The sequence below is a fragment of the Oryza sativa genome, chromosome 4, assembly GCF_034140825.1.
Source record: "Oryza sativa Japonica Group chromosome 4, ASM3414082v1".
Taxonomy (NCBI): domain Eukaryota; kingdom Viridiplantae; phylum Streptophyta; class Magnoliopsida; order Poales; family Poaceae; genus Oryza; species Oryza sativa.
Window position 1 is genome coordinate 22,273,086 of NC_089038.1, and position 13,738 is coordinate 22,286,823.

General features: G+C 43.6%; 1 protein-coding gene across 1 annotated transcript; it reads right to left on the minus strand.

Annotated features, from left to right (window-relative positions):
- Positions 1-6,320: 6,320 nt before the first annotated feature.
- LOC4335925 (serine/threonine-protein kinase-like protein CCR4) lies at positions 6,321-9,191 on the minus strand. The gene has a single exon (XM_015778645.3). It carries the CDS (start codon positions 9,069-9,071, stop codon positions 6,603-6,605), a length of 2,469 nt encoding a protein of 822 aa, XP_015634131.1. The 5' UTR covers positions 9,072-9,191; the 3' UTR covers positions 6,321-6,602.
- Positions 9,192-13,738: the final 4,547 nt, after the last annotated feature.

Consider the following 13,738-nt stretch of genomic DNA (forward strand, 5'->3'; position numbering starts at 1 on the left):
CATCAAGATTTTCAGTACTCTCTTGGAGTTGCAGGATGCAATGTTTCAGTTTAGTCATGGTTGCTATCTTCTTGGAAAGATAGTTCTCCAACCTGTAATTTGATTAATTTTCACCCTCGCAAAAGGAAAACCTGTAATTTCCATATTGGAAATTGAACAGCTGAAATAGATGAGCCGGCTCCAATAGTCCAATACAAGAGTTTGTTTTTTTAAAAAGAGATGTTTGGTTAATCTTTGAGAAAAATAATTGTTTTTTAAAAGCAGTTGTTTACCGTGTGAAGCAACAGGGGCAGGGTGGTTAGAAGTTATAGTCATCAGCTCTATTAGCCGCCTAGGTCCCAAAATTTCAGAGCAAGTCCAAAATGTTTAAGCATCCTTACACTATTAATAAAACTATTGCTAATAGCACTTGTCAATTCCTATTCAAATATAAAAAAGAACGTCACAATAAGCAATCCACCATAACAAACTATACTCCATAAAAAAAACGATATTTTAGCTTGTGCATTTTGAGATTTCTGTCCACGTCGAATGCTAAAGCTGCCCAAGTTATCCCTAATGGAGAATGATTAGGAGGAATAAAAACGCTTGGTAGGTGAGATGATTCCTCTTCTGCTTTTGTCGATTCGAGCTGCGAGGTCAGGGCAGCAAAAATCCCCGGTCAACAAAGCTAAGCACAACGCAAAACGTAGAGCAATATAATGACAGGTCAGGAATGTGATTAGCTGTAGGGGATGAGACAACGATGCGTCAGGGTTTTGCATAATTATTGCATTGCTTGCTCAGCAGATGATCTCTTCTTCTTCACTGAAACAAAGAGGCACGGTTTATGAAGTAATTTGTGATGGGGAAAGCAGGGAGGAGTAGTTGTGTGTAGAATTGCATGCGTAAAGCACTGACGAAAAAGTTTATTCAGACTGAATTTTCAGGTTTGACTGAACCGCGAATCAACTGTTCTTTGTGATGCCTGCGTTTTATTTTATGTGATCTTTTGCAAGAAATCGCAGATTTACGATCCTAGCTTCTTCTGGAGTAGTAGACAATTGAGGCATGCTTTGCGCCTCTTTTTTTGGATAGTAAAGTGAAGTCAAAATTGGCCCTAAATAACAACCAACCCTGAACATTTTTTTTTCATGGATCATGAGAATTTAGAAGCATTAGCCAGATCGAGACGACGACCATGCACATGCACCATACTTAATCAAGGCATCAGTTTAATTATGCTCAGCAATTCTTCTTAGCCTTAATAAAAGAACTGTATGATGAAAACGAATGTGCAGAAGAGCTCGAGCACGTCGGTTGCACTTATGCTGACAGTAGCCATTTGTTTTTTCTTTTTTTTTGCAGCCGCCGAAATGGGATAAAAACTTACACTGCAAGTGTTGAACTGTCCAATGTTGTTTATGGATTAAGTACACCAAACTACTTTATTACATTTCATTTTAGAAGGTTCGCTCGGTTCACCACCGTCCGCTGGGATATGCTAATTAAACTTGACTAGTACTATGCAATCAGAGTGTTCAGAACAGTATTAATTCCAAGAAGGGTTAACGAATTAAGCGGATTGTAGTTAAGAATTATCTACTTGATTATATGAATGAATTAATTTTTATATAAATAAACTTAGCAAATAACTTAAAATAAGTGTTTTGGATAATATAGTAGAAGAAAGTTCTTTTAAGGAAATGTATTTTTCGAAGCTGGATCAAATAATCCATTTCAACGATCCGATAAATAACCTGAAAAGAACTTAGCTTAAAAGTACTCAAATTCAGTGCGTTATTCTATGAATCTAATAAAGATATGGAAGAAACCATATCAGATACAAATCTCGATTGGTTCTATCACTAATCTTGCAGGAGAGTATATACTGTTCTCCATTTATCTATTATATTATTAAAGGAATAGAAAAAGGAGCCTCCACGTTCGCTCTCATGGCTTGGAAATTCTTACATTAATCAGAGAAAGAAAAAACAGAGTCTATATAAAAATACAATTTAGAAATAACTGAAATTCGGAATTAAAAAAATAAGGAATATTAGAAGAGGAGACTAGAGTCCATATAGAAATATAATTATGAAATAACTGAAATTCGGAATTAAAAAATAAGGAATATTAGAAGAGTAGACTAGAGTCCATATAAAAATACAATTTAGAAATAGCTGAAATTCAGAATTAAAAAATAAGAAATGTTAGAAGAGGAGACTAGAGTAGAGTATAGAGTTCATATAGAAATACAATTAGGAAATAATAGAAATTTGGAATTAAAAATAAGGAATATTAGAAGTAGAGTATAGATTCCATATAGAAATACAATTAAGAAAAAAAAGAAATTCGAAATTAAAAAATAAGGAATATTAGAAGTAGAGTCTAGAGTCCATATAGGAATTTAAAACTAACTAAAATTCAGAATAAACATAATAAAATGAAAAGTAGTGTTTAGAGTCCATATAAAAATACATTTTACAAATAACTAAAATTCGAAATTAAGAAAAACATGGGAAGAAGAGTTTAAAGACAATATAGGAATACAATTTAGAAGTAACTGAAATTTGAAATTAAAAATTAAAGAATATTGAAAGATGAGTTTACAGTCCACATAGAAATAAAATTAGAAATAATAAAAATTCAGAATTTAAAAAAAATATTAAAAGACGACTCTAGAGTCCATATAGAAATATATATAATTTACAAATAACTAAAATTTGATATTAAAAATAATTAATAACTAACACGTATATAAAATACAATATGAATATTACACATTAATAGTTTCGTAAAGTTATTGCAAAACTTAAAATTATGTTGTCATTGTAATATATTTTAATAATATAATAAGAAAACATATATGCTATTATATGAGAGAAAATATAATGATGCTAGCCGCGCAATCTGCGCGGGCCACCATGCTAGTTTATATTATAGTAGCTGCAACAAGTAAAGTTCTGATCTTTCTTCTGAACTCATGTAGTTAAAGGACAGAAATATCTTATCAAGAACCCAAACTTTGCTTCCTCCAGCCTTGTGGTGAAATTTCGGACGCCAAGAACTCCATCCTATCCGGGGTCAGCAAATGTTAGGCAGCAATGAACTGAAAACGATTTACCCTTGTCACCTCAATGGAATCCCATCATCAGCCTAGAAAACGCGAGAGCCCTAACAACTCCCGGAGAAAGATGAGACCCTTGATGCTGCAGATTGCGCACACACACATATATCCAGTAAACGGATCAGCAAATTAATGTGTGGTTTTAGCTAATTTCAGGACCATTTGCATCTGGTGTTTCAGGGGTAGGTAGGTGAGTAGGTAGGTAGGCGAGGTGTGTTCCTTCAGAGATTCAGGCTAAGTTCTTGACCCTGACGGATCATTTCGACAAGCAGATTTCGGTTAGGTTCCATCTGATCTCAGTGGTGCAGGTTCTGCAAAAATGCCAAAGAGGATGATGATGATACAGATCAGATGTATGCATGTTGTCACAATCTCAGAATGAGAATGTCAGACCCGAGAATCAAGAAGGAGTATTGTAGTAAACAACATTGGTGGTGATCACTGATCAGAGCATATTGTACAGCTCAGGTCTGGCCTGACCTGAAAGAAATTACAAATAGTATATACTATTACTTGTTCTGTTTTTTTTTTCTTCTGAAAGAAAAAAAAATGTTCCTTGCGTGGTCAGAATTAAGCCGATAATAAACATTGATCAAAGAACTGATTAGATTTTGTGTTTTGTATTCGGTATTTGCATGAATCTCGTTGCAGACATCTCATATGGTCAGAGCATATCTAACCACTATATTACGTAAAATAAATAGTATTTTCATTCTGCATGAGTGCACTATGATTTGTCTTGCCTTTTTCTTTTCCTTCGGAGCATTATGCTTTATCTTTTGATTTGTGTCTATGGGCATAATATTCAGATACCAAAGTTGTAAGATAGTTAAATACGTTTTCATTATCTAAGAAACAAAAGTACACTGTACACACTGTTAAGGGTATGTGCCCTTAACATATACTCCTTCCGTTCCATAATAGGTGACGTTTTTGACTTTTTATTTGCAACGTTTGACCATTCATTTTATTTGAAAAACTAGTGCAAATATAAAAAAAGATAAGTCATATGTAAAGTACTTTTGACAATAAAACAAATGACAAACAAAATAAATAATAATTCCAAAATTTTTTGAATAAGACGAATGATCAAACATTGATAAACAAAAACTTAAAAACTTAAAAAGACAAGTAATATGGGACGGAGGTAGTACTCCATAATATTATTATGAATGCCTAACTGGAACACAAGATAAGAAAAAAAATGTTCCTTGCGTTTTTAATTTAGAGCTCTGGTCTGACTTGAAAGAAACTACATTACTTGTTCATTTTTAATTTCCGAGAAAAAAATTGTTCCTTGCGTGGTCAGAATTAAACCAATCATAAACAGTATCAAAGAACCAATTAGACTTCGTGTTTTATTCCGTACTAGCATGAATCTCGTTGCAGACATCTCATATGGTCAGCAAGCATAGTTACCTGCTATCACAAAAACTAGTAGTACCATTCTCATTCAACATAAATACACTATGGCGTTTCTCTTTTGATTTGTGTCAATGTGCATAATATGCTGACACCGATATAAAATAACTTATCATTATGTTAAAAAAAATAAGTGCATGACATGATGAGTGCCTAACTAGAGCACAAGAATTTCGCAGAAATTTCATGGTTTTCAGTTTTCAAGTTTCAAAGGGAGGACAACGAACATTACTATAAAGCAGACAAGTTGAGTTTACTGCTTACTATACGTAATTATCATAGCTAATATAGGTCAGTAAAAAGGGACGTCCACCACAAATCCCCATCTCCTACACGCAAATATTCAGAGATCAAAGTTGTAAAATACATAAATACCTTATCACTGCTTGGTAAACATAAATGTACCATACGGTTCTATAATTCTTAATATTTTAGAAAATGACACGGTCTTAAAAAATTATCTTCGACTATGATTTTTCTATTATAACATATAAAAAATAAGTTGTAAGATTAATATATACATCGTGTTATAGTGTTTTCAATCTAAATAGTTTAAAATTTATTGATTCTCAGTCTTATCTAAAACGTCAAAAGTTATGAAACGGGGTGAGTACACTGTTTAAGGGTGTATACTAGCATACATGACATTTATGAATTGCCTAACTGTGGAACACGAGAATTCCTCAGAAATTATAGTTTTTTCACTTTTCAAGTTTCAAAAGGAGGAAGACGAATACTCCTGCAAAGCAGGCAAGTTGAGTTCACTGCTGACTGCTACCTCATTATCATAGCTAATCTAGGTCTGTAAAAAGGGACATCCACTCCAAATCTCCATCTCCAACACGCAAAACGAGCCGCCAAGAACCTGTCACCGACTGAATCACGTATTCTTGTCCATCAAATCGGTAAACCAGCACGAAGAATTTTCCCCCATGTGATGGATAAATAATGGATGCATTCAAAATGAATTCAGAATTCTTCAGAATTCGACACCAGAGAGGCAATGCATGGTCGGTATGGGATCCGCGTTGGTTGGTGAGGTGCTTCACTGCCTAAAAAATAAATTTATAAGGAAAACAAAATGGAGAGAAGTTTGATCATCGATGAGGACTTGGAGTGAGTTCAATGGCTGTTTGGTACGACTCCACTATATATGCACACATATCAGTACTGTTCCCTGACTTTGTTCTTCAGTTAATTGCGTATGGGAGAAACCTCTCAACAGCAACAACTACTGCACACCAACTTGTACTAGAATTGCGCCTTGTTAGCAATATGATAGTACACTGAATTTTTTTTTTGTCGAAATCACAATGATTTAATGATTTTAAGTTGTTTGGTAAGAGTTCATGACTAGTGATTGATTAGGTTTACGGCCATAGAGTCAACGCATCAGAATACATGGGCGATGACAAACAGCTACAGTTGTTCTATTCCAAATACTGCGTACAAATTTCATGCGAAATATCTTTCAATAAGTAATGATGTGGAGTATTTCTTAAAAAATAGTAGAATATACATTTTATACAAGGGCATATGTATATATAGTGTATACATGTTCTTTTTTTTTTGCATCTTCTTTAAAAAAAAAGAATTTATTTGATATGTACTTGCAACTACCCCAATGTTACATCTTGCTAATCTTGTCAATTTATTTGATATATAGCTGCAACTACTCTAATATTGTAATACTGCATTTACTAGTCTTATAGATTTATTTGATATATGCTTGCAACTGATATATAATACTATATTTTGCTTAGGGTTTAGGGCGACTATTGCAAGAAAATTGTCGAGGAAGACTTCAATATATGTATATTAAGACCAGAAAAGAACAAAAAAGGGGGGAGAAAACCCAAAAATATTTCAAATCAAAACAATGTCAGAAGACCATTTACACTAAAATTTTGATTCTTTTCTATAAAATACTAATGAATGTTCTGTGACTAATGCTAAGCAATAACAATAAAACAAACAAAAAATCCTCAAAAGAAAACTCTCCTCCCCGTTGTTCTTGCGCAAGGGAGGCCAACCATGCAAATGGGGGCATTCCATTCCACGACATGCCACGTCACGTCGCCGTGGACCCATCGGTGCACGACCGCGACAGCGCGGGCTCGCCGCCGGCGCCGGCGCCGCCTTCCTCGTACTCGTCGCACGCCGCCACGGCCCGCTCGAGCACGCCCACGACCTCGCTCATGGTGGGGCGGTCGCGGCCGGCCAGCCTGACGCAGTCGGCCGCCAGGTAGCCGACGTAGGCGACGGCCTCCATCTCCCACGGCGTCGGCAGCGGCAGCCTCGCGTCGAGCACCCGGTGCACCCGGTCGCCCTCGATGTGCGGCACGGCCATGTCCACCACGTTCTTGGGCGAGCCGCTGCCCTCGTACTTCTGGATTGCCTTGCACCCGGACAGCAGCTCCAGCAGCACGACGCCGAAGCTGTACACGTCGCTCTTGTCCGTCAGGTGCTGCAGCCTGTAGTACTCCGGGTCCATGTACCCCACCGTCCCCGCCGTCACGCACCGCTCCTCGTCGTCTCCGTCGCCGGCATTGCCTCCGTCGCCGGCGGCGGCATTGTCACCGTCCAGGGTGTTGAGGAGGGAGAGGCCGAAGTCGGAGACCTTGGCGGTCCAGCAGGAGTCGAGGAGGATGTTGGAGGACTTGATGTCGCGGTGGATGATGGGCGGGACGGCGTAGGTGTGCATGTACTCGATGCCGCGGGCGGCGCCGAGCGCGAGGCGGAGGCGGGACGGCCAGGAGGCGAGCGGCGGGGAGAGCGGCGCCGCCGCCGACGCCGCACGCCTGTGGAGGTGGTCGTGGAGGGTGCCGTTGGGCATGAACTCGTAGACGAGGATGCGCTCGCCGCCGTCGGCGCAGAAGCCGAGGAGGCGGACCAGGTTCTTGTGGTTGACGCGGGAGAGGAGCGCGAGCTCGGAGACGAATGCCGCCTCGTGGTCGACGCGCCGCGCCGCGGCGGCGGAGGAGGAGGAAGGGCCCCCCGTGTCGCGGCGCTCGGCGCGCTTGATGGCGACCTCGCGGCCGTCGGGGAGGGACGCGCGGTACACCGCGCCGAAGCTGCCGGAGCCGATGCGCTTCGCCGGCGAGAAGCAGTCGGTGGCGGCGCGGAGCGCCACCAGCGGGAACTGCTCGACCGTCGTGTTCGGGCCCTTGGAGAGCAGCGCGCTGAGCCGCCGCTCCACGCGCGGCGCCGTGCCCGTCGGCTCGGCGTGGATGCGCCCGGAGACCGGCGAGCTGCTGCCACGGTGCCGGCGCAGGTAGTAAACCGCCGCGAGCGCGGCGAGGAGCGCCACGAGCGCCGATCCAGCTCCGGCGCTGATCAACGCTATCGCCAGATTGCTCGGGCGACGCTTCCCCTTCGATTGAGAGCTCGACGACGACGACGAGTTGGACGTCGGGGACAGCGCCATCGGAGGAGGGGTGTAGCCGCAGGGGTAACAAACGGACACGTCTCCGCCGCCTCCCCCGCCGCTGCCGGCGCAGAGCTGCGCGGAGCCCGACCAGACGCCGCACGAGCACGACTTCGACGGCGCGCACGGACCCGGGAGCACCTTGTCGAACACCTTCCTCACCCCGCCCGCGACGCCTGCGCCCCAGCACTGCAGCGAGTAGTCGGACATGAGCACCCCGCACACCACCTTCCCCTTCGCCTCCAGCGCGACGAACTGCTGCCCCGCCAGCGCCGGCGGCGGCGACGCCTCCCCCTCGGGCCAGCACGAGACCGTCCAGTTCCCCCACAGCACGCACGTGACCGCGTCGCCCACCGCCACCGTCGACACCGCGCGGCTGATCCTCGGCGGCGACGCGGCCGCCACCGCCGCCGCCTCCCCCCAGCAACCCACCACCCCGCCATCATCCACGCCGCACGCGTGCCTCTCGCCGGCGGCGAGCAGCATGAACCTCCTCCCCGCGGGCTCCCTCCCCACCACCTCCCCTCCACCATAGCACCTCACCTCCCCGCTCCCCACCACCAACCCGCACACGAACCCGCCACCCACCGCCACCGCCGAGAACCCCACCCTCGCCGGCGCGCCCTCCCCCCACGGGCACCTCCAGCACTGCATCCTCTCCCCGACGAGCCCGCACACGGACTCCCCGCCGCCGGACACCGCCGAGAGCACCCGCCCCCTGTACACCCGCTTCGACCCATCCCCGGCCTCGTTCAGATCCCACCACCGCATCGACATTGGCGGCGACGACGTCGGCGCAGCCGAGCACAGGTACCCGTCCCCGGCGACCACCGCCGAGTACGGCGAGCACGTCCCGTCCCCGCCATACGCGTACACGTGCGGCGCCGCCGCCGACCTGTTCGACACGCTGGCGCACGAGATCCTGTACCCCGCCGCCGCGCCCCCCGCCGCCGGCACGAGCCCGCACGCGAGATGCTGCTTGGAGGGGTTGGAGCTGGAGTTGGAGACGGCGGCGATGGCGATGGTGGGGAGGGGGAAGGAGGAGGAGGCGAGGAGGAGGGGCGGCGAGAGGAGGAGGGCTAGGAGGAGGAGGAGGAGGTGAGGTGGAGACATTGGGTTGGAGGAGAGGAGGAGGAGGAGGAGTTTGTGGAGACGACCATTGTTGGCGCGAGTTGGGGAGGAGGAGGAAGAAGATGGAGAAGGGGAAATGGGGGAGGGAGGGAAAGGGTGGAGGTTTAAAGGTTGGTGTCTATGTTTTTCTTTCTCCTCTTCATCACTTTTTGTTAGATTTTTTTTTATTTTTTTTGTTGTTGTTTGAGAAAAAGTAATGGGAAAGATTTGGGTGTTTTTTGTTTTTCTTCTTTTTGGCTAACTTGGTTGTTGGGTAGTATGGAAATATGAATGCACTATTGGTATTTCTCTCTCTCTCTCTTGTTGAGTGATTTTTTTTTTGAGAACTTTGTTGAGTGATTTGATGTGTGTCAATAGCTTGTCAAGAGGAAATAGGTGGCTTGTTAATTAGTTATGGTGTTGCATTTTGGAGGACCACGTTGTGATTAGTAATGGGATTCTTTCTTTTTTTTCTTTTGTGCATATGAATTTTAAGCAAGCTGTAGTACATTTCATCAGAATCCTCTCTTTTGACATATAGCCACTATCCTTTCTGTTGTGATGATAGTACAATGGTGGTTGTGACTTAGTGACAAGTATCTTCCAATGGGGTCGCAATCTATGTTCGAAGAAAAATTCTAGGTCCGCCACCATAATCGGAGATCTTAATATGAACTTTTTGTTAAGTTCATTTTTTTTATGCACGATCTTCACAAGGTCATATAAGCAGATGATCATTTCTTCTGTTGTATGATTACAAAAGGGAAGGATGAAATTACTTACTGATATTTTCCTTCTAATGTGTGAAAGCAAAGGTAATTTCTCATATGGCATTTTGTGCAACTCCCACAATGTGGCCAGGCCTTTCAAAGTCCAGCGAAGTTGGAGAAAATTATTGAATCATCATTGTGCTCATCTCACTCAGCAGAGAAAATGGCCAAGAAACTGTACTTGTTTTCTTTTCTTTTTTTTCAGGAAGTGAGATCATGGGAGAATACTAGGAGCGGTTTCCGGATCTAGAAACACCTCCCCTAATACTTTCATTACTCATCAGAAAAATCTATTGTTTCCGGATCTAGAAACACCTCCCCTAACACTTTCATTACTCATCAGAAAAATCTATCTTATTGATAGTGGTTATTGTTTAAGTATCAGATTTGGACGCAATCATCAGAGATCATCACATATAAGGTTTCTTCTAGGTCTTCTTTGCCTTGCCACAAGCAAGAGTCCCAGCTAAGATCCAGATTCTCCATCCATGGCATGTGTGCTCTGCAGATTGCTGAGACAGCCAGCTAGTGACTGAAGAGAAAAAACATTTGATTACAAGTCAAGATCATTTCTTTACCCTGCAAGATGGCAATTAACAAGCCCCAACACTGCAATTAAATACAGTTTAAGTAGCTGTAATACTTTTCTCTCTGTGGGCTCCTGATTCCATTATGCCGTATAAAACAGACATGGAGTGACATCGGACAGCTATTTTTGGTGTTTTCTCTGACGAAACTGAAGACTGAGACCTAAAGGCTGAAGCACACACGCACATCTACGCGGTTTCAGGGCTTTGCTGACCAACGAACTGAAAAACGAAGATCAGTCAGTCGCTGGTATTTTCTTCGAGGTCCAGAATGGAGGAGATGAGAAACATTCGGTCTCTTCTCGAGATGTTTGTGAATGGGACGACATGGCCAAAGTCAGAAACGAATTTTCATCTCGCTGTAATCTTTGATCTACACGCGGTAGACGCGTAGAATTAACAGGGATGTAGAGAAGAACTCCGTGTTCTTGATTTCGATAGATGAACTTTCGTGCAATTATGAGATACAGACCGGCCTAATCCGTGTACATTCTTGTACTAGTTTTTGTGCATTTTTCGTGCAAGCCACAGGGGTTGAGGTGTCAATTGCATTCTTGTACTAGTTTTTTCTGTCTCTGAAAAAGTTTGCAGTTGAGGAAACGAAACCCTGCATCTTTCCATCTTTCTTCTAATCTGTGTTACCTTACAAACATTTCACTAACCTTGCAGTGTTCTTTTATGAATTTGTGTTGGTGATAAGATAATTAAGCTGGTGCAGGAGACTGTTCAGACAATATTGTCTTGATGTTAGGTTAGCTCAGCTGAATGCTTCTTGTTACGTGAGGACATAAAGATTTTGAGAACACAAGTGTGCAACAATCTGAACACCGAATTGCTGCGTGTTGCGCCTTTTCCAGAGACCTTTCCTGAATTACAATTTTCCTCGTGACAGTGTTGTGGCCTTTTCAATGCGAATGATGCAGATCAGTCTGCGCTTTTGGCCTGAGAATCAGTTTTTAGTTTTACCTGGTCATTTTTTTGGGGGGAAAGGTTCTTCAGAGCCTTTCTTTACAAAGATTCCTAGAGCAAAGACAAAGTGCTGTACTGTAACTATCTGGAAAAAATTGCTGTAATATATTTGTGGTGGGGATCGTGTTCAAACATGAGAACCAGGTCAACTAGTAGTTGCATCTGCATTTTTACTGAAGGCCACAGCCTTTTTTTTTTTCACCTGTACTTTTAGTTTTCCATAATATGTGTGATAAATTTCTCGTGTTTTCGCCAGCGATAAGCCTTTCTTGCGAAATCATAGGCTTTTTAGATTTTGATCAATATCAAATTCTGAATTCTATATTTCTATCCGTGTAAATGATGAAGAGAAGAGAAGAAAAAAAAAACATGTATTGGTTTCATAAAATGAACATCACCTTTTCTTCAAAAATTGGCAGTGTGCGAGCGACAAAGCACTATTCAGAGTGCAGACTTTTCTGTATCTTCAGCTTGAAGTTTAATTTGTTAATACATCCATGTCGTTTCGTTGACTATGTTTGTCTGAATCAAGAACTCATTAACATACTGCATGTTGCCGAATGCTCCAACATAGCTATGATTTCAGAAAGGTATCCGTCATTGAAATTTATGTAAATACTGAGGCCGATGCAGCACTGACCAGACCCAGATGTTTATTTTACTTTGAACATGAAAACAACTTTACATATTTTTCGAAGTCGTAAAGCGGCAGACTGTACAACTTCAAGTCTTCGATTGCGAACGTGACAAAAAAAAAAGCAGTGGGACATCAATCTTGCGATGTACTACCCTTTTTTTCGTACCAATAATCATTAACAGAATCACATTTAAAAAGCAACAAAGGGGAGATCAGAGAGTGCTTATCTCTGAGAGTTGGTGGGTTTCCTGAATGGAACAGCTGAACTGCAAACAAACCTTGCACCCTCATTTGCTAAGAGAAAAAAACAAACACCTGTAGAGCTAGAGCTAATGGGTCTTGAAAATTACAGTGACGTCTTAGAATTTACGAAAACAACATATGAGAACAACTGGCCCTAGTGATAATAAAGCAATCCAATTGACTAACAGAATCACTTTCTCCCCACTTAAAAAACAAAAGATTGTTTGTTTCCTCCCTCTATATTCGGTTTCATGCGGAAGCATTATTGGTGTAGTGGTAGAATGGAAAATGCATGGCACAACCTATCAGATTTTAAACGTTACTCCATCCGTCCGAAAATATAATAATTTCTCCACCTACATTTTTTTCTCAACCAATCATAATATTCCACCATTCATATTCTCCACCAACTCTCTATTTTCAACCGATCACAATATTTTTACCATTTAACTTTACCCACTTTGTTAATACTCACGTTAAGCCTAAAACTCTATTTTGGGGACGGATGTAGTAATATCATAATTATGACCACGTGTATTCTTAGTTGCTGCAGTGGCTGGAGGTTATATATACTTTCTAAAAAGAAAAAATTGTTTCACCTCTCCAGTGCAGCCTACTCAGGCTACTCTTTTGAAGTGAAGTCGCCTCTTTTCTCACCGTTTGTGCCGGTGCTCGGTAGCCGCATTTGAGGATTTTGTCACAACAACAACAAAAAATAAATAAAAAGTCCGGACGGATTGGCTGGCGCGCCATTGCTGCGATTACGAACGACCCGTTGGGCGGCGCGCGGGGTCCCTGCGACGTATGCCGCGAGTCAAAACGCTGATCGCTCGTCTGTCTGAGCGAGTAGTAACGACGCAGCCTCAGGCTCAGCACACACAACTTGTCTGACGACTGACGGGGGCGACTGGTGTTGTGGATGGTGTGAGACCGTGTGACCTCATCTCGAATCCGCCTGCACTGCAGGCTGCGTCCCTGCGTGCGGCAATTTTGCGCTAGTTATACCGCTGCTGGTGCTCAGGTGTGGTGGTGGTGGTGGTATCTGACGGAGGATGGTGTTACGTACGTAGACGGGACGGGAGGGCGGGGGGGGGGGGGGGGGGGGGGGGGGGGGACGGTGGCGCCGGTGTGCGTGGCTGGCTGGCTGGCTGCACCACCGAAGGCCACCGACCGACCTCCCCCGCCACGCACACGCACGCGTCGTCTACTACCTGCGGCTACGAGACGTCGAGACCCGGACAAAGAAGAAGAGAAAATGCGTCGTGTGCGCGCGTGGTGAGCCGTGACGCAGGTGCTCCGCCCGTGTTTGAGGCCGGAGCGCAGCGGTGGCCTTCGGCTCTCACGCCTCTCCATCAAAACAAAACGGCGTGAAGCAAACTCAAAGCAGCAAAGAACCTGTCTTGGATAATGGAAATGGAATTGTTGATCGCATCGTTTGCCGGGAGAGCCCCTCATATGGGAATC